Source organism: Ambystoma mexicanum, chromosome 6q, assembly GCF_040938575.1.
Source record: "Ambystoma mexicanum isolate Mex_15411 chromosome 6q, UKY_AmexF1_1, whole genome shotgun sequence".
In the NCBI taxonomy this organism is placed as follows: Eukaryota; Metazoa; Chordata; class Amphibia; order Caudata; family Ambystomatidae; genus Ambystoma; species Ambystoma mexicanum.
The window spans coordinates 267,835,740-267,856,815 of NC_090937.1; the positions used below are offsets into that span (position 1 = coordinate 267,835,740).

At 49.5% G+C, this 21,076-nt stretch overlaps 1 protein-coding gene across 3 annotated transcripts in view; it reads right to left on the bottom strand.

Annotated features, from left to right (window-relative positions):
• The window catches only part of EGF (epidermal growth factor), a 775,649-nt gene that overhangs the window by 158,092 nt on the left and 596,481 nt on the right, over positions 1-21,076 (bottom strand). For all 3 annotated transcript variants that reach the window (XM_069630734.1, XM_069630733.1, XM_069630732.1), the window contains one exon: positions 8,352-8,516. In XM_069630734.1, coding sequence (XP_069486835.1) covers positions 8,352-8,516 — 165 coding nt within the window. The remainder of the gene's footprint in view (positions 1-8,351; positions 8,517-21,076) is intronic.

A 21,076-nucleotide genomic window follows, 5' to 3' on the forward strand; every position in this document is an offset into this window, starting at 1 on the left:
GCAAGAACCTCTCTGCAGTCGGCCGGTATGTCGTATCCTCCAAACTCTAGCGCTGCAGGAGCCAGGCCTGCAAGTTCAGCGAATTCGGGTCGTGGTGGAGGATGGCGCCTCCTTCCCTGGAGAGTAGATCCGCGTCCACCGGCAGCTTGATTGGCGGGGACGCTGACAAGTCCAGAAGGTCCGGGAACCATATCTGCCTCGGCCACGCAGGTGCGACGAGGATCATCCTGCACCATGACCTCTTGAGCTGGTTGACAAGCCGGATTAGCAGTGGCAAAGGAGGGAACGCGTAGAGGAACAGGCCCTCCCAGGGGAACGAGAAGGCATCGCCCATGCTCCTCGCCTGGGGAAACCTGCTGGCGAACCTCCGGCACTTGGAGTTCGTCGCCGTCGCGAACAGGTTGATCTGGGGTGTGCCCCACCGTCGGAAGAGGCGGTCCACTAGATCCTGCCGTAGTTCCCACTCGTGGCACGAGCGCAGCTCCCTGCTGAGTGAGTCGGCAATGGTGTTTTTTATCCCTGCCAGATGAAACGGCACCAGAAACATCCTTTGGGCGACGGCCCAATGCCACAGGTCCTGCGCCTCCTTGGACAGCGCTGGGGACCTGGTTCCGCCCTGTTTCCTGATGTAAAACATGGTGGTGGTGTTGTCGGTGAAGATCCTCACCACCTTGCCATTGAGGGACGGAAGGAAGGACCTGAGGGCCCAGAACACTGCACGGAGCTCCAGGACGTTGATATGGAGGGACTTCTCCGTCGGGAGCCAAAGGCCTCTCGCATGCAGATTTTCGGTGTGCGCTCCCCACCCTTCCAGGGAGGCATCGGTGGTCACTGTCTCCTGGTGGTCTGGGGTCTGGAAGTCCATGCCCGCCGTCAGATGCGTGCGGTTGCCCCACCACCGGACCGCGCGGCGGAAACTCTCGTCGAGTGTGATCCTCTCCTCGAAGCTGCCCGTCGTTTGGATCCAGCGCGCGTCCAGGAACTCCTGCAACGGGCGCATCCGGAGCCTGCACATGGGAATGAGGTAGATGCAGGAAGACATCATTCCGAGGAGGGACTTGATGGACCTCACCTTGGCCGCGTCGGAAACCAACATCGGCTGTACCTTGCCCAGGATGGACCTGGTCCTTTCCTCCGACGGGGAGGCCAGAAGAGACACTGTGTCGAGCTTCGCTCCCAGAAACAGTGCGTTTTGCGCAGGTACCAGGTGAGACTTGGCGTAGTTCACGGAGAATCCCAAGTCCGTGAGAAGTCGGACGGTCCTTGCCGTGTGATCCACGGCGAGCTCCCTCGTCTTGGCTCGGATGAGCCAGTCGTCCAGGTAGGGGTAGACGTGGATCCCCTCGCGGCGCAGCTGCGCCGCCACCGGTGCAAGGCACTTGGTGAATACCCTGGGTGCTGACCGTAGTCCGAAGGGGAGGGCTTTGAACTGGTAGTGACGCCCTTGGACCACAAACCTGAGGAATTTTCGGTGCCCCTTTAGGATGGGAATATGGAAGTAGGCATCCTCCAAATCCAACGACGACAGGAAGTCTCCTTCCTCCAGCTGACCCAGGACGTGCTGGAGGGTGACCATCCGGAACTTTTGCGCCTTGATGAACTTGTTCAGACGTCGCAGGTCCAGGATGGGGCGCCATCCCCCCGTCTTCTTCTTCACGAGGAAGTATCTCGAGTAAACTCCGGAGCCCCGAAGCCTCTTTGGGACGAGTTCGATGGCGCCCTTCCTGAGCATCGCCTTTACCTCCAGGAGAAGTTGAGGGACGTGAAGTTCTTTCCTGGCCACGGGGGGGACGCGCGGACACCTTCTTTGAAACTCGAGCGCGTGGCCCCGGGCCAAGGCGTCCAGCACCCAACGGTCGGTGGAGATGGACTCCCACACGCTGACGAAGCTCGCCAGCCGGCCTCCCACCGGGGTGCTTCGGTGGGGGCCCGACCCCACGGTCGGTTCAATCCTGCTTCGACGAGGCTTTGCCGCCTTGACCTCCTTGGCGACGACGGCGGGGTCCGCCAGACTTGCCTCGTCCTCTGTAGGCCTCCTGAGCCGACGAGCGGGCCGCTTGACGGTAGGTGGAGAAACCGCCGCCGGAACTTTTGGAGGCGCCCTTGCCTCCGCTGCTCCGAAAGGGCGTCCGTCGTTGTTGCAGAACTCCAAGGGCCCGGGCCGTCTCGGTGTCCGCTTTAATGGCCTGAAGGGAATCGTCCACTGTTTTCCCAAACAGGTTGTTCCCATCGAAGGGCATGTCCAGGACTCTGGTCTGAACGTCTTGACGGAAGTCCGTAGCCTTGAGCCATCCACGCCGCCTAAGGCAAACGCCGTTGCCCAACTGGCGGAACCCAGTGTCGGCGATGTCCGTCGCAACGGTAATGGCGTGGTCCAAAGCCACCTCACCTTCCTGCAGGATCTCCGGGGCCTCTGCCCTCTTGTCGTCCGGCAAGAAGTCCAGTAGGGGAGCCAGTTTGTACCAGAGCTCCCTGTCGTAGCGGGCCACGATAGCCAAGGCGTTGGCCGCTTTAATCGTCGTCGCCGCAGACGAGATGACTCTGCGTCCCATAGCGTCCAATTTCTTTCCCTCGCCGTCTGGTGGGGAAGTCGATGTGGAGGCCGCACTCCCCCCCGCTTTTTTCCTGGCCGCCGCGGAGACGACGGAGTCCGGGGTAGGCTGCGCCCGGAGGCACAGGGGGGCCGTGTCCGGGACCCGGTACTTCTTCTCGTACCGGTCCCTTCTAGCTGGCGTCGTGGAAGGGTTCTTGAGGAGGGTGAGGCCCTCATCCCAAATGTCGTCCAATAGAGGCACTGAGAGGACCGTCTTCCTCTTGGCCTCGCGCCGCTGATAAAGGAAACCTTCCTTCTTCTTCTCCTCAGGGCAGAGTTGGAAAAGCTCGGATGCCCTGGTGATCATGGAGTGGAACGATCCAATCTCGTCGGGCGGAGAAGCCCTGGTGGGAGGCGACGACGGTACATCCTCGTCGTATACCTCGTCGTCCGTACCCGTCGCTGCCGTGTCAGTCCCCGTATCATCCCCTCGGGTGGACGGGGAGGAGGGCTGGAAGGGGCGCGACGGCTGAAAAGGAGGCGGAGGGTGGATCCTTCTTTTCTTGGTAGGGGGAACACCAGAAGGTCCCGGTTCTGGGTCCCCCGACGGGAGAGGTTCCGTCGGCAACGGTAGTCTCGTCCTTATCTCTGAGCATAAGGACTGTATAGCCAACAAAATGGCCGCCGAGTTGTCTCGCGGCGCTGGCAGAGGGGAATCCGACGGGCGATCACGCCGAGGCCGTGGCTTAAGACTTCGACCAGCTCCTCCTCCGAGGTTGAGGCCGAATCTACGACGACGCCCTGCCCCCCCTTTTTCTTCCCCACGGGGGATTTCACGGGGGTCCTATCGATGGGCACAAAAGAGGACTCCCTCCGAGGTGGCAGGGAGACTCTGAGCCCCGAGGTCGCCACCACTGGTGTAGCCTCCACAGGCTGAGCCAGGGCCGCCGCGACAGTTTCGATAGAGGGCTTGGCCGGATGGATTAAGGCCTTCACCACCCTAGGTGCGCTCACCGCCTTATCCTTGAGGGGGGGGACACTGCCTCGCTCCCCCTCCGCCTTCGAGCTCGACCGGGGCCTCTCCAGGAGCTTCGCCGGGTGCTCGGCCTTCCTCTTACCCGACCCAGAGCGTTGGCTCGTGGTTGATGGTGCCGGGGAGGGTGCGCCCTGCCTGGCGCCCGTAGAGCCCGACCGTTCGGCGCTCCCGGTGCCAGCGGACTCGCGGTGCTTTGCCTTGTGTTGGACCCCCGTCGCCGGGGCGTCCTCAAAGGTCTTAGAAGACCGCTCGGATTTCTTCCTCTTCTTCTCGCCTGACGGGCTCTTCCCTTCCAGCCAGTTGGCGAGACGTTGATGGCGGTCCTTCATGGTCCGCTCCGACATGTTGCCGCAAAACGCACAGTCCTTCTCCACGTGCGTCTTGTCCTCATGTAAGCAGTAGAGACAAAAGGAGTGTTCGTCCTCCTTAAAGACGTTCTGCAGCTGGCATCCAGGGCAGACCCTGAACAGCTTTCCGGGCGTCGAGCATCCCTTCTCCTGGGCCATGTCCGGGCCTGAGAAACTTCTGGAGTCCTCCAAAAGCGTAGCTCGACGAAATCTTCACCCTTGAGGGGCACAGACGAATCCGACACGGGTCCCCGTTGATCGGATGGAGAGTCGGTGGAGCTTGAGGCTCTTTTGACCGAAAAAACGAAGTTTTTGAGAAAAAACGTGAAAAAATAGCACTAACGCTCGAGAGCAATAGCACGAGGATCCCAACACATGAACGTGCAGTAAAAATCTGAAGATGGCTGCCAGAGGCGGTGCTTAGGTAGAGGGCAGTCATTGGCTGTGGTCAGTATGACGCAGAGACCAGTGATTGGTTATTACTACGAAAGACAGATCAGAAACGAAACTGATACTGGTTTTTTCTTTACCGAGGATTCCCAGCCTGACGACGGGGAATATTCATGAGCATGTGAATCCATGCCAGACCCCATGCTGGAGAACCTGCCTTTTCCCTGGCCCTGTGTGCAAGAGTACATGGTTTCTTAATAACCAAGGAGTGGAATATGCATCTGATATCTTATGTGTAACCAAGACTTGGCTAGGTGTCTCTTCAGACCCTATTGTGGCTCTGCTCCTCCCGTTGGGGTTCAATATTCTCTGCTCAAATCGGGTATCCTTGCACCTGACTTGGGAGTTGCCATTATATTCAAGTCCAAGTCTACTGGTACCCTTCTCGCACTATACCATAGCATAAGAATGGAAGCCATTCTGGTTTGCCTTGTGCTTTCCCCCACTGCCTCGGTCCATATTCTGCTTGTTTATCATCCCCCTGGCTCTGACTCTAAGATTCCTGATTCATTAGTTGAATTGGTCTCTGACCTGCAACTCTGTTTCTCTAATCTCTGTGTATTGGCCGATTTCAATCTTAAGCCTATTGAGTCACCTAACGCCCCTGGAAATGGCCTAATCTCTGCCATGCTTGATCTGGCTCTTCCTAAACTGGTTAATTGCCCCACTCACATACTGGGCAATATTCTATATTTTATTTTTGCATCTGAGTTATGTACCACCACCTTTGCGCCCTGCACTATGAGCTGGTCTGATCACTTTTCGATTCTGTTTGTGTGGAAGCTTTCTTACCCTATTGCCAGGCCTAAAATTCCCTTGGCAGCTCGCTGCAGGTGTGGTGCACTGTCCCCCCTGTTGAGATTGCCACCTCACTGCTTGCTCACTGTTATTCCGGCCCCTTATAAGATCCGGACCGCGTTACTCAGGCATGTCTGGCTGTGGCTGAGTCTGTCGCCCCTCTTAAGTGTCCAAGATCCAGAGCTCATCCGTCTGAGCCTTGGTTTGATGACTCCCTTTGAGCACCCCACCTTAAGAGGAGGCAAGCCGAGCGGAGATGGCGGTCCACCTATAGCCCCCAAGAGGCCGTGGCAGGCCTCTTCTTTATACTTTAAGGCTTTCGTGAAGCTAAATGTACTTATTTTTCTTCTCAAATTGAGGGCTCCCTTAATCGGCCTAGTGAGCTGTACTGTATTGTGTGCTCTCTGTGCTCTGTTCCTCCTGTGACTGTGGCCCTATCTCAGGCCCTATGTGACTCATTAGCCCTCTTTTTTCGTGGAAATAATTGACACCATCCACAAACAGATATGCCCTTCTGGTGTGCAGCTGTAGCAGACTAACCCTAAATTGCACGCTCCAGAGTCTGGTGATCGGTGGTCCTCTTTTCCACCTTTCTCTGCTCACGACATTATGACAGCTACTTCCAAGCTTAGGTCAGCTTCTCCTAGCGATGCAATCCCGCTTCATGTGCTGAAGGATATTATGCCTTCCACTGCTCCTCTCATCACCCAGGCCATTAATCATTCTTTCAGTACAGGCACTATTCCTGTCAGCCTTAAACACGCGTTGGTCATTCCCATTTTCAAAAACCCTTGCTGAATACTTCTATCTTAGCCAATTTTCACCCTATTTCTCTTTTTTCTGTTTCTTCCACAAATCCCTGCTGGTTCGGTGTCTCGGTTCTTTTCTGGAAACCTCTTTCTTCTTTAATGTCTCTCAGTCCAGTTTTTTGCCCTGGGCACGGGACCAAGGGAGTGCTTGTTGCCCCCGTGGATGGTTTTATGAGCCTCCAGGGTGGCATGGGAGCTCTCATTTTACTTGATCTCTTTGCCACCTTTGACACGGTTAACCACGCAGTCCTGTTGCAGCGCCTTGCCCAGGCAGACATCACTAGCACTGTCTTTGCCTGGTTCATCTCATTTCTCTCTAACCAGACTCAGTCTGTCTCTCTCCCTCCCTTTCGATCTGTCCCTGCCCCTCTCACTTGTAGTGTTCCCCAAGGGTCTGCCATCTCACCCATCTTGTTTAACATCTACATTCAGCCTCTGACCAAACACATCTCTTCCCACAGCTTCCATTGTTACTCATGTGTCAATGACACCCAAATCATCGTGCATCTTGATCTTTCTTCTGAGGAGACAGACTCTCGATTTAGAGCATGTTTGGCAGCCATGGGGATTAGATGAGTAGTAACTGGCTCATGCTGAATTGTAGCAAAACTGAGGTGTTGGTGGTAGGCCCGCCCTCTGCCACTGCTCTCTGGACACCTCTGTTTTCGCCCCTTCTCTTGGACCCTTTCCTGCCCCTGTCGCTACAGTGAAAGACCTTGGTGTCAAGATCTCAGTCACCCTCGCTGCTGATAAGCAGATTGGTGTGGTATGCCAACAGGGCCGCTTGCAGTTAAAGATCTTAAGGGAGGTTCTTCCATTTACACCCGGGCAGTTTAGGGCTCTGGTTGTAGCCTTCTTGGTGTTGTCCACCTTGGACTACTGCAACGCCCTGTACTTGAGGCAACTGGCTTATCTGATTCATCGACTCCAGGTTCTCCAAAATCCGGCAGCCAGATCAGCCACCTCTGCTCTTTGTATTTCTCATGTCACTCCCATTGTGCACCCCCTCGCCCCCTTAACTGGCTTCTGTCACTAAACAAATTTTCTTGAAGTCTATCCGTCTTGTTCACTGGGCGTACTACAGCAAGCGAGCAGGCAATGCTTCAACAGCAATGTGTCCATTATGTCACCGTTTGAGCACTGTGGTCGACTCATCTGTGCATAGTTGCTGTCCCTCAGGCTTGGTATACTCGGATTGGTGGGTAGGCCTTTTCCATCGCTGCCACCAGACTGTAGAATTCTCTCCCTCCTTGCCTCTGTGTTATAGAGGACCATCCCCCCTTCAAGAGAGCTCGTACAACCCACCTGCTCTGACCGCCGGCTTCTCTGCTTTGACTCCAAGTACTGTTCCTAGCGCCAAGATGCCCCTGGGTGTATGTCACGCTTTACAAATTCCATATCAACCAATCAAGGGGGTCCTGCAGTGCCGCTGTTTAAAAACCGAGGCAGAACAGGCTGAAAATCAGGGAGAAGCTATCCTGTTGTTGTTCACACCATTTGGATGGCAATCCCTAAGTGGGCCCAGGCCTGTAACCAAACATAAAAACCTTGTTCCTTTAATATGTCCTTTGTGCTCCTCATTCTGATCCTGCTCTGCTGTTGACATCCCACAAACTACCAAAACAAGATATCTAAGCTTGGGGTTTAAGGCTAAACTCTTTCATCCCTGGGGGAAAGCTCTAACCCAGAACTCCCATTTCCAATTAGACTTACTAAAGGGGATTCCCTTTTTCCTGGAAACGTATCACTAGTCCTTGCTAGGTAGGGCTACTGCGATAGATGATAGCTGACTCTGCCAAAGGAAACAAAAAACCAAGTACAATTGATTGAAAGCAGGACTACAAATAAATGCTAGGTCTCAGCAGCTGTGACCACATCAAGCCACCACCAAAAACCACAAAACCGGCTGCCAGCGAAACAGAAGATCTTGAACCACAGAGAAGCTTGGGAAAAGGGACTTACCCAACATAATTATTAAAGCTTGTGTAAGGCTGCCAACTGCCAGAACATGAAGGTCCTCAATGGTGAAGATTCTCTGCCATTTCCCAGCCAAGAAAATGAACACTGAAAGCAGACTACGACCCACCCCAGGAGCAATCCTGTGGCATGATCGACCAACATCTCTCAGAAATCAGGAACACCTCTCCATGTTCAGGAAGTCCATCTGCCCCAACCACTTTCCGGGATCAAGGTGTCTTGGCCCCTATGACTTTCAAACTGTTATTCCCCTCTGTAAACACTCTATCAAACCGCCTCACCCCTTGACATACCACCCATACCAAACCCTTCCAAGCACCCAGAAGCGATGTCTTTGCAAGTAGTGCTTTACAAATCACAATAAAACTCAGTAACCATTCTTCACTGCTTTAATGCGTCACCTGTAGTAGTACGCGACCCAGGATCCAAGGGCCAGCAGTAGTGTCAGCGTCACCATGCAGGCTGCAATGGTAACATTGCGCCTCTCCAGTTCCTCCACGTGTTGCTGCTCCCACCAGTTCAAGTTGCTGAACTGGCATCTGCTCCCAACAAATCCCGATGCACACCTGCATCAAACAGAAAAAAAGGGAATCCATCAGCCAGCTGTTGGTGCATATATTATAAAAAATCATGCAGAGAACAGTGAATGAACGGCTTACAAATTGTGATAATGCAATGGTAACTCTAGATTACACACGTGTTACCTATAGTGGTTTGCAAACACATGCATATGTGGCTTACTTTCACAGTGTTATTTATTTTACACTTGACTAGGTGAATAAAATAATGTCGGGCACTCTGACCAGTCCCAAGTTGTGACAAACTGGATTCTGCTCTGCATGAGTGCAAGGATGAGCAGGGGTAAATGGACCCACTCAGCCCTCACACTTCTACAAAGCAAAACAAAATGCAATCATAAAGGTAAATTAGGGACAGTTGAGTGATATATCTCTTTCGCCTTTTGCAGTTACGTGGGCCGAAGGAAAGCTATGTTCTTAAGAGGGGTATGAAGGTGACCCAGTAGTGACTCAAACAACACAGTATCACAGTCCAAAATAAGGGGCCTGTCAAATGAAGGAGTTATACAAATATATACACTTCAATCAAAAACACCATCTGCACATAGAATGAATGGAAAATACTGTACAAAAACCCATCCCAAAGGAAGAACTGAGAACATGGAACAGACTGGAGAAAGTAGCAATCTGAGTGTAGTTCAAAGGGTGGTAGGCAATTCGCTCTGCACTCAAAGGATATCTTAGATAGAAACAGGAGTGATGGTGACCTAAGCAGTCTCTAGGGTCCAAGTGGACCCAGGGGGCAGTTCAGAGTCAACAGTACCTGAAATCCGTTCCTGGTGGGCTGAAGAAGTAAGACCCGGTGTTCAACGTAGATGCGAGGGATCAAGCTCACTTTGGGCCTATGGGATTGGGGCGGCCCCCGCAGCAAGCAGGCATTGAGTAGGGTGTGAATGCTGGTGCTCAGTGCGGTTGAAGGGCGGCTCTCAACAATGCAGGTCGGTGTGGTCCCAGGCATCCTTCACAGTTGGCCAGGCCAAGTCAGGCTTTAACTGCCGGGAGGGGTCAATGAGTGATACTCCAGCGGTTCGAGTCAGCAGGCAAGAATCGTCAAAGTGGTGATCTTGTGTGCGTTGATGTGTGGTCAATGAGGTGGCAGTTCAAGGGCTAGCTGGGGTGAGCCGTGTTTGTAACCCCCAATTAGAGTTAGCATTTGACTCTCCAGTGATTCGGTTCAGGTCCCAGCTTTGAGAAGTCACTTAGACCCGAGCAGGTGAGGAGCTTTAGCTAGGACACGATACAGTGTTGAACTTGTTGAAAATGCAAGCAAGATCAAAGTGGTGGGGGAGTGCAGCAACCAGCACCGGCAACTTCCCTCTTGTTCCAGGTGCGGTTAGCATGGAGCGACCAGTTTGGTGCAGTGGAACAGGGAAATTAGGCTTGTCTGATCCTCCAGTTGCTGTGAGGCCCACTCAGGGGGACTCAAGGATAGGATTCTTCTATTCAGCGTCTGTTCTCCTGAGTCAGAAGATTCTGTTGCAGAGTGGTAGGTGCTGATTCACAGCAGAGGTCTTGCTTGATGTGCCCTGCAAGATGGTAGGGAACAGATCTTTCTTCTGTCTTGGATGGTTCCTTCTTCACCTCAGGATGAGGGCTTTTGAAAGTGCAGCTTTCCCAAGAGAAGTCCAGTGAGATCTTCAGAGTGAATGTGTGGAATTAAAGGATCTGAGAGGCTCTCAACGAATCCGCAGAAGCAGTGGGAGACCCCTTCTTTAAAAGACAAATGTCATCAGGTGATTGGACTAAAGCTAGCCTCCTTTAATGGTCCAATCCCTGCTCTTGAACGGAGTAGACTGTGCCCTTCTGATGTCACACCCAAAGTGTTTTGCTCCAGAAGAAGTGAAAGGGGCAGGAAAGAAAGAGAGGGACAGTGAGAATCAAGATGGTGGAAGTCTTCTTCCATTGACCAGAACCCCCCTGCCTATCATAGTCCCGACCCTTCCCTTTTCAGTGAGAACCAAGACCTTTAGAGATGCAGCGCCCTTGTGTGAGGCTATTCCTTATGAATGGGTGTGCTCCTTTGATGCCCGGGCTCAGGATTGCTGCCTGCTTTGTGGCTTTCTCAGGTGGAGCGTATTACCTGCCCTCAAAAAGAGATCAAGAGGAGGCCCGGCCCTCCAGCTTCCCATCCTGCCATTTGGTGGGCTACACCTGGCTGACCAGAATACACATGACCTGCCTCAGCAGAGAGGACTCACAGGAGCTGACACATGTGTGATATCAATTGGAATGTGGCAGCTTTGATCTTAAGTAGTACCATGCACTATGCCTAAACCCGGCATGGCTTTAATTTAACGATTATCCTTCTACCAGCATGGGCTATCATCGTTTGGGTACAGCACTGCATATCTTAAATGCCGCCCCTGCAGGGCCGAGACTTTTCTGTCACTGTCACGTGGACACATGTGTCCTCTGGACCTGCTCGGTGCCACGGGCAGTCAGGATACTGATGCATCAGAACACAGAAACATACTTTGTTTTTGGCATGGAGCTGGAGAAAGGGCAATCTGATCAGCCGATTACCCTTTCTGAGAAGGAATTACCCACACCATTTTATTATTGAATACAAATCCAAAAAGCCCAGGCTTTGCACCCTGGCCAGATGGCAGTGCCTCGCTCAAAGCAGATGCAGCAAGTGAGACCTTGAGTGCGTAGGCAATGCAAACCACTTAACATGTACGCTTAGCGGCAAGATTCTCTCACCTTTTAATACCCAGAAAGAGAGAAACCGGGGCGGGCAAAATATAATCCTTTCCCGCACGGACCGCGATTCTGTTATTGTTTGAGCTGCATTAAAAATGACCATATTTTCATCCAATAGAAATGTAAAACTTTTATTTCATATTTATTGAAACAGGCAGACAAATGCACATTTAATTTGTATGCGACTTTTTAGATTATTGCCGTGTTTCTCATTGTTCATAGGTTAACATCGAGAAATGCACGCGCATGAAAAGTCAGAGCAGTTCACAGACAGTGGGTAGATTTAGTGGAAAACAGAGAAAATGGGACGAAGGAAGCAACGGGTACACTTCTCGGGAGGACAGCTCAGGGGCACTGTGCTAGCCTTGGGAGCAAGACAAACTAGAGAGCAACACAGGTTCAATCCTGGGATTCCGTTTGGAAATCTCTCGGTATTAAGCGTGTTATAAATAATCTATTATTATTACCTAGATAAGATTTTTACAGCAAAAATAATCAAGTTGTTAAAGTAAGAAAAGGGTGAAGGTGGAACCTGAGAGGTCTTTTCATTGATAAAGTATCTAACACACTCGCTGTGCATTAGAAGTTGCGAGGAACATTTTAATTTGTAACACAATACATCATACCACCCTTATTGAACAGTATACAATAACACAACACTCGTTCTTTGGGAGCAAATGTGTGGAGTGGAATTTTTAACACATTCAAATAAGTTATACTACACTGACTAAACAGAACGTACATAACATTTATTTTTCAGTTTTACATTTTTTGCTAAATGTGTGCATTTGTATACATGGACAAAACAAGCAACGCTATTTGATGTAAAACACTCAGTTTGTGATAATGAGGCAAGTGCGCCACCTACTGCTCAAACCGTAGACTAACTCCATCTGTTTAAATAAGCGGTGATAGAGATAAACATCGCTCTCTGCGATTTAAGCTGCAAGTCTCACGTTCGTAGAAGGAATGAGATTTGACAGGACTTTAATTTAACAATTGCAAAAAGATCGCTTCAGAGTTGGGCTTCCTAAAATGGTACCAACATATGAAAAATAGTAAAAGGCAAGAACTCACGGCAACAAAGTAAAAATGTCAAGCAGGGTTCTTTTTAGCATGAACATGTGCAACAGCATCATTTCTTAAAATTAAAAGATTTGTCATGTAATGAGTCACAATTAAAAACATGTGTTTTAAACCTGCCCTAATCTGAAGGAGTAACAACATGCTCACTCGGATCAAACCAACTATTCCCCTGAGTGGTTCCGCATGACATTTGATAGAGGATGGGTGAGTGGTCCATGACTTGATACCATCTGAAGCCCAGAGGTGAAACGACCTCTGTTGTTCATAACTACCCATCCACTGCTTTAAGTGGGCCGGGACCTCTGGGGCGGGGCCCTGGCATGCTCCAAAAAGTGAATTTGAGCCAGGGCCCTGCTGGGGCCTCCGGTCCCACCACTTCACGGCGGGTCATTGTCCCGCCACGGCTGCAGCCGTGACGGGGGAGATGAGCCAGTTTTCATCACGTCAGGCAGCTGTGACTGACAGAAGTGCAGGGCAGTCATAGCTTCGGTCAAACTACTTTGTGCGAAGCTGAGGCTGGCTGGCACTTGTGTTAATCACAGCTCAGGAAACGCAAAGCGTCCCCACCATTAACACCCCTTTGTCTTCACTCCCTGTTGTGCCTTTTACAGTGTAAGGCTGAGAGTAAGAATTCCGTTTCAGCCGTGCACTGTAACAGGCACAACAGGAGTGGAGACAAAAGGGTGTTCATGTTTGACCCATTAACCCCATGGCGGAGACATTCGCTTCTGAAAGCCTTCACTTCAGGGGGAAAGGCAATAACCTCCCAGCCACCACCTCTTTCCTTTTGCAAATGACCTGGTGCAGCAGGTCACATGCACACCAGCTTGGTGATGACATGCTCGCTGCCTTTGTAAGTTCCAAGCCATCTGGAAACAGACTCTCCATGGGTCATTAGGAAGCTGCTTACATTGCTCGCAATCTTGACTCTGGTTGCATATTTACAAACTACCGTTTTTTTTCACAAATGCAAGTTTGACGTGTTTATCGTTGTGTGTACACGCGTGCAATTTGGCCTTTGTCTTCTGCTTGCCTGACAGGAATTTTCTAAACAAAGTACCCTCATTTTCGATTAAATGAAGCAATGTGCAGCAACGCTGAGAAGATAATCCATTAAATGCCTGCTAACAGTAAAACTAGCCCGCGTATACATTTGGGAATATGAATGTATATCCTGGCTGAGAGCAGGGCCCATGAACTTCTGTGCAGCTTAGGGGAATGAGGCTCAGGCAGCATACATGGACATAGGTCTGAAATATCATAATATGTGCTTTCTTATTTCACTGAACAAGGACAGTGGCATCAAACACGCATTAAGGACACCGGGTGGAAGACCATGACCAGGAAAAAAAAAACTGCATCCATTAACACATAGTGACCTAGGAAGACAGTACTTCTGGGTAATGGACATATGTTGGGCACCAACCGAAGCAAAGAAAATGAGTGATCCTAGAATCTGCAATTGCCAGTTGCCCCTTTAGTTTCAGTTGACACTCATGGGCACTGGTATATACTGCCTTGGCAGCGATTAAAAGTGCATGGCAAAGCGCTTGAAGTTCCCTTACCCCCTTTTCTCTGCCCAAAGTGTCATGTAAGGGTAGCATTAGCAGTCCGCGATGATGGTACTCTATTCTAGCATAGGGACAGGACTTGTGTTAAAAGTAGTAGCCACAAGGAGATTATATGAGCTGTGGCGTAGATCAGCAGCCATAGGAACAAGGTACATACCCCAGTGTAGACGCAAACACAGATTAGACATCACAAGGAATGTGTATGTAGCACAGCTTGTGCTTTGAGTTACTGTATCAGTGTAGAGCCCACAAGGAACGTCAATGTCGCTGGCATGGACAAGCACCAGAGATGTGGAGCATTTGGAAAGGTGTATGTGCTATAGAGGATGGGGATTAGAAGCTATGATCAACAGCTATAAAAAAACATCAAACCGTCCCATTTCAGGTATGAAATGACGAGCACCTACTGGATTCTATGATTCCTTAACTTTGCATTCTGGTTCTTGTAATTTCTGCATTCACAAGAGGGGACTCACAAAATAATCTTACATGGAGGAGGCGCTACTGTACGCTGTGGGGCTACACTGCTGTATACTGTAGCATTATGTCGCACTCTGTCACTATTTACTACACCAGGACTTTAAGTGCTACAGATAAAACACAGTGCAATTAAATGATTTGGCCAGGATTTTTGTTGGTTGTACCAGCAGTGTTGCAGTATGTGCTTAGTTATGTAGATGAGACCACCCCTGTTAATTTTTACATGCTCTTCTTTAGGCCACGCCTTCAAGTTTTAGGCCACGCCCAACTGACAAGCCACGCCCCCAAATGAGGGGCCCCCTCAATTTCTTACCCCACTTAAAGCACTGTACTCATCTATGATTTTCTGTTGCACTCCCATGCTCCTTCGACAACCCCTGTGCCTATCCATCTTCCCTCTCCAGCTGTGCTGACCCCCTGGGTCAACAGGGCATGTAGTGGATGGGGAAGGCATAACGGGCCCATATTCAACAATGATCAAGAATACCTGGTGTATTACCACCAAACTCCACCACATACTCCCTCGTTCAATGCCCAAAAATTCCTGGCATTCTGCCTCTCTCGCCGCTCTCATGTGTCTCCTCCCCCTCTCTTACCCACCGCAAAGTGTATTTATAACAATAGTAATCTCTCTCTATATATAAAAGGGACATTTGTGGATATGTGTGTGTGCCAGTTCAAAATGCTCAGCATACTTCCCAACATGCTGCAAACCTGACATTTGGCATTTGGGTAGGTTCCATGGTGTAGACAATGTAAAACGTATAACATATACATTTTTCTTATTTATGTTTTTTTAAGTGGTCTGCAATGTTTAACCTTACCATATGTGGATATGTGTGTGTGTGTGTCTGTTCGAAATGTTCAGCTTACTTCCCAATATTCTACAAACATGACATTTGGAATATGGTAGGTTCCATGGTGTATACAATGTAAAAAGTATGTGTACAAAACAGGGATACTGTCAGATTCTGAAGAATGAGCTCGGACTCAGATTTAAAGGGTGATGTAAATGTCTCTGAATGTATTAATTTAACAGGGTCGGGTAACCACTATGAAGGTTTGTATACCTCCCCACCAAGGAGCGATGAAGTGGATTTAATGGCTGACCTGGGAGATGACTTTGAAGTAGAAAACAGTGGTGACAATTATTTGGTCACTACAGTGGTAGATGTGGAGGGGGCACCAAGAGTGCAAAAGGGGGGGAAAGTGCCAGGACCTGATGGGGTGTCGGTGGATCTCTACAAGAACGAGGTTGTTATCTGGGCCCCGGTTTTAACAATTATATCCAATCTTGCAGCAAGAATGGGTCCCGGCAACCTGGAGATCGGTTGTGATTGTCCCCATTTTTAAGAAAGGGGACAGAGCAGACCCCATAACGACCGACCCATCGCGTTGCTAGACACGGCAGGAAAAACCTTTGCGAAGGTGCTGCAGCAGCACCTAGTGACATGGGTGGAGGGTACCAATCAACTTAGCCACCTACAGGCCTGGCTCCAGGTTGGGAAAAGCACAGTGGACCAAAGCTTCAGGTTTCACTTAGTGATCAAAGAGTACCTGAGGATTTTAAATGCCAATTTATACGGCGTATTCGTTGACCTGAAGGCAGCATTTGATAGCATACCAAGACAGATCTTATGGGCTGCCCCGTGCAACACAAAAACATCCCTGATGAACTACTGTGACCAATATAACTTCTGTATAGTAATAATATGGCAGTTTTCCGTTGGGGGCTGGGAGGCAAAGTCACTGACCATTCTGAGTAGACAGAGTTTAGTTTATTTTATTTATTTGTAATGCACACTGAACACTGAGGTAACTGGCTGCAAGAACTTAAGCAAGAGTTACAGGTATATAGAGGATTTACAACAAACAATAAGTGCAGGAAGACCGGTTGTTACAGGCTGGTCAAAAGATTGATAGAATACAGGAAAAGAATACAAGTATGGCAAGGACAATCGCCAGGGGTTACAGATGAGGCGACAGTACCAGGCAGTCAATATTACAAAAGGACATACAGAAGGATAAAGCAGGCACATAAGAAGAGCAGGTTAGGCGACCGTTAGTGTTTTTTTTATCGAGGAGCCGGCTCTTTAATTTGGTTCTGAAAGTCAAAAGCGAGGGTTCCGTTCTGATGGTGAGAGGGAGGGCGTTCCAGTGTTTGGCGGCTAGTACAGGGAAGCTGGCTCCCCCAGCTCTTTTTAGATTGAACCTCAGGATATTAAGGCAATGTGAATACTGAGCTCTAGTAGGTCTAGCGGATTGGTGTTTGTTGAATTTTTCTGACAGGTACTTAGGGGCAGAGTTTGTCAGACATTTGTGGGTAATGACTAGTGCGGAGGGAAATTATATCACATACTGGGAGCCAGTGGGCGTCCTGTCCGAAGCTGGTGATGTGATGTGATCTGGGGATGCTCAATGCAGATCTCGGAGTCCGCCAGGGGTGTGTCCTTGCCCCTATTCTATTTTGCCTATACATAATCTCCATCATAGAGAGGCTACAAGCAGAGAGAATGGACCTGCCAAAAATGGGAAAGGAGCGCATTCCAGTTTTGTTTTGTTGCTGATGACACAGTCCTATTATCTACAACACCAATGGGACTGCGTTCTGCCTTGTCAATGTTTGCAGATGAGTGTAGCAAATTGGGACTGGAGATTAATACCATAAAAACTAAAGCCATGGTTTTCTCTACAAAAAGGACTGAGATAAGACCCATGAACCTGGAGGTGGGCGGTAAAATCATTGAGCAGGTGGACTGGTATGACTACCTTGGAAATAGGTTTACAAGTGGGGGGCGATGGGGCAATCAGATACTCAAGGCTACAGAAAAACAGTGGGGCATTAAAGGCATACCGCACAAGACTTGGTAGGGGTGCAATAGGGCCGGTCTTTAAGCTGTATCAGGCACAGGCTAAGGCAACAGTGATTAACAGGGCTGAGTTTCGGGGACACACTGATACAACATCCCTAACAGTCTCTGAAAATACATGCTTTAAAGCAATCCTGCTGCTTCCGGAAAGCACCCTAAGCATCACTACCCATATGGAGTGTGATCTCCCCCCTATTGGTGAAGAAATAGGGATTTGACCGTGTACTATTGGTTTCGGGTTTGGGGCAGCCAGGAGCTGGAGAAATATTGTGAGGCCCTGGAACATGTAATGTTGCTGGGGGGCTGGCACAGGATCCACTGGCAAGCTCACGTAAAAAAGTGGCTTGCTCTACTGGGTCTGTCTGCCTACTGGTATAATCCACAAACCATGGTGAGAAATATGAAGGATGGGGTGAAGGTTGCTTTCCAGAGATACAAGTTGACTTGGGTAATGACAACCTCAGTAGCCCTAGCCTCTGGGCCTAGCTATTTAGATTTAAAGCAGATGCAGGGATTTGAACATTATCTGAATGTAATCAAGCCAGCATATGCTTGTGCCCTGTTTATGTTTAAATTTGAAGGAGTTCAAAATTCAGTATCGGAAACCTTTGTTTCAGTTATTTCATATTGCCACAATCAGAGGCATGATTAATCCCTAACATTTGCACTTGCGAGCACTATTAAGTAATGTGATAGAAAGTGATTCTTGAGTGTTTTCGTCTAGAGATATATTTGGTTAATCGCGCTGTGGTCTTGTGATTTTATCAACTGTCATAAGTGCTTTTATGCGACTGAAATGAATTTTGATTGTTTTTATTTCATCATTTATAATGGGGTTTGATGATTTGATTAATTGTTATAAGTGAATTTATCTGTAATTATCTGTACCCTGTTTGATGTACCTAAAAGGCTAATGCCGAATAAAGGTTTGCAACAACAAAAAGTATAAAATATACATTGTTCTATTTTTAATTTATTTTTCAGTCTGCAATACTTACCCCTGCCTTATGGCTCTTAGCGCCATAGTCCTGCCCTAGTTCTATGTAAACTTCAACAGTTCATTGTTCCTAAACTTCCCACAATATCCGCATTCTAGCTGACATTAGTAGCGCTCACTACTGAGTTCATGCAGGTGACACAAAATGGTGCTTTTGTAGTAATGCGGGTGACAGGAAGCGGTGCATGTCTCTTCAATAATGTCCGCAATTATGTTGTCCGTCACATCATGGCAAATCTCTCATGATAATTACAGGAACTTCATTTCCAACGGGAGTTGATGAATGTATGCCATCTCAACAGTACGTAGGTTGCATGCTTCAGCCGTAGACATAGGGGAGCAGCACTTCAAGCTTACACTCTTCAGCCCTACACATACATCGCTTATGTTGAGGTCGCTGCTGCCTCGGCTGTAGATCGGGACACAAATAATCTCAACACTCTAACTAAAAGTAGCTGGAATTGATTGTGTTGTTATTCGTGTAACGCAAACAACCATGCAACATCATCATCTATATTGGTTCATTAAATGAACTTCAAACTTGGACTGAAGTGGGAATTACTGTCCAAAGCACGGGTACACCTGCTAGTAATAGATATTTCTGACTGCCTGCTGCCTTCTTAACACGTGAAAAGGACGTGAGTGGCACACTCCCATAAGTTTAGTGCGTTAAATGGAAAAAAGAAGTGCAGGTACTCACTGATCGTGAATTAATAGGGTCAGCACTCAGGTGTAGTGGGTCACAAAATTTCTCTTGTGCTAGGGCCTTTAATGGGTTCTAAAGCCCATATCCATTATTTAATTATTTATGTTTACATTTATTAAGCGCACAAAACCATCAGCCATTACGGCGCTGTTAATCTCACAGTGTGCGTTCATCTCAATTTCTGCAGTTCTCTCCTTGTCACACTTTCTATGTGAGTCTCGCTCTTTGTCTCTCCCTCTCTGTTTGTGTCCCTCTCTATTTGTCTAATTCCCCACACATCACAACTCCAGTCATATTCTTACCCCTCTTTAACTGTGTGCATGAGAGCCTCTTTTTTCTTGAGCCTTGACAGCATGATGCGCTGATTACAAGCAAAATGTCAGTATATATGCGTAATCTTGAGTAATTAACTTTAAATATGATTCTGTCAGCCTAACTGTGATGCTGGAAATGCATCGGAGGGACAGGGCCTCCGTATCCTTGTCCTTTACTGCTTTTTCTATCGTGTGTTCTGTTGTGTTTTCCACGCAGGAGTTCATGTGGGACTCCTGGCAGTGCAGCTCTCTCTCTTGGTTTGGTGAACAGACCCATGGGATACCCTTATGGCACCCATGGGTAGGGGTGCAACCCTGTGCCCCTAGTGTATGTTTTTGGGCACCCGTGCTGAATTGACTGGTGCCCTGAGTGTCCTCCATTTTGGGATGCCCAGGCCCTGTAATTGGAATTGGTAGATTCCTGATGGAGACAAAATGGCCTCCATGGCCTCTTGCCTTCCATCGCCTGTTACCTTGATATTCCCGAAGTCCCGGGAAGCCCTGACTCTGTCGCTTCCCCCTGACTGGCTGTTGGGTGAAAGTTCCATGTATGGTAGTGTGGGGAAGTGCTGACCAGACTGGATGGAGCCTTCCCAACGACCAAATGTTGTGGGTACGCCTGTGGGTGGGACCTGGGTGAATGGAGTGTGTGACGAATACGCATTCTATATTGTGGGTGTCTAGTATCTGGTGGTTGACACAATGACCGAAACAGCCCTACCCGAAACCAGTATGAATGCAGTGTGGAGTGTTGAATGGCTCGGTACTTGTCCCAATACACATAACTTGTTGTGAGTGTCTGGAGAGAAGTGAATGGCCTGAATGCACTGAGTGCCTGATTGGCTGCCTGCCTGCCTGCATGAATGCCCTTAGTTGTGAGTGGATGCTTGAGTGTGACCCAGCGGATTGAATGGGAGATCAACAGTATATCTGGGGACCTTCCACTGCTAGGAATCATGTTCAGAAGCTGAAGTCCACTACGACGAGTAGCTGGAGTAACAGAAGCTTGACCTTGAAACCCTGCTGGACGAGAAGAATTTCTGTTGTTCTCCTTCACAATCTGAAAGCTGCTGTGCCTCCAAGGACTGACCCAGAGAGGACCTGGTAAGACGCCCTCTTCCTGAGCTACGAGGGACCATCGTGCACAGCTGATCTTTGCCAAAGCTCCCTGGTAGACAGACCTTCGACAGGCTGCCGACCCGAGACGGGGACCGCCGCGGAATCACAAGGAGAAGTGCCCGGACTGTTGTCCGCCACTGTCGCCGACTGGAGCCGCCGTGATCCCATTACCTAAGAACTTCATTGATCCAAGGACGCTCCCGTCCGCATCATCGCCGCTGTATCCTGCTGGAGAAGGCCTGACCATTGACTCGCCGAGGAGCATCCGCCGGTGGGTTTCCCGCCACCCAAAGACCACGGAGACGCCGACGACTCGATGCCCTTGCTGGTCCACAGTTCTTCAAACTCTTTGCTGTCCAGAACTATCGACACTGAGGTGCCCCGCACGCCTCTTCCTTGCAGGACGTTTACGCTTCCCTGTCAACGAGCACTGCTAGGAACGAAGCTGCCACTTCACCGTCGTAGCTCAACCTGTTCTCTGTCAGACGTTCAATGACCCGTGACTCCTGCCTTAAAAGGAGGGCACTCAAGAAGGGCCGTCGATTCCCCGACGAGGAACGCTACAACGCCAGGTACTTTGGGGTTGCAGAACTATTGGGAAGTCTAGTGTGAACAATATATGGACTGGGATTGTATCTTTATCCTACAGGTTGCCCAGGTGGGGGGATCTCCACACAGAGCTGTCTTTAACGGTAGCAACCA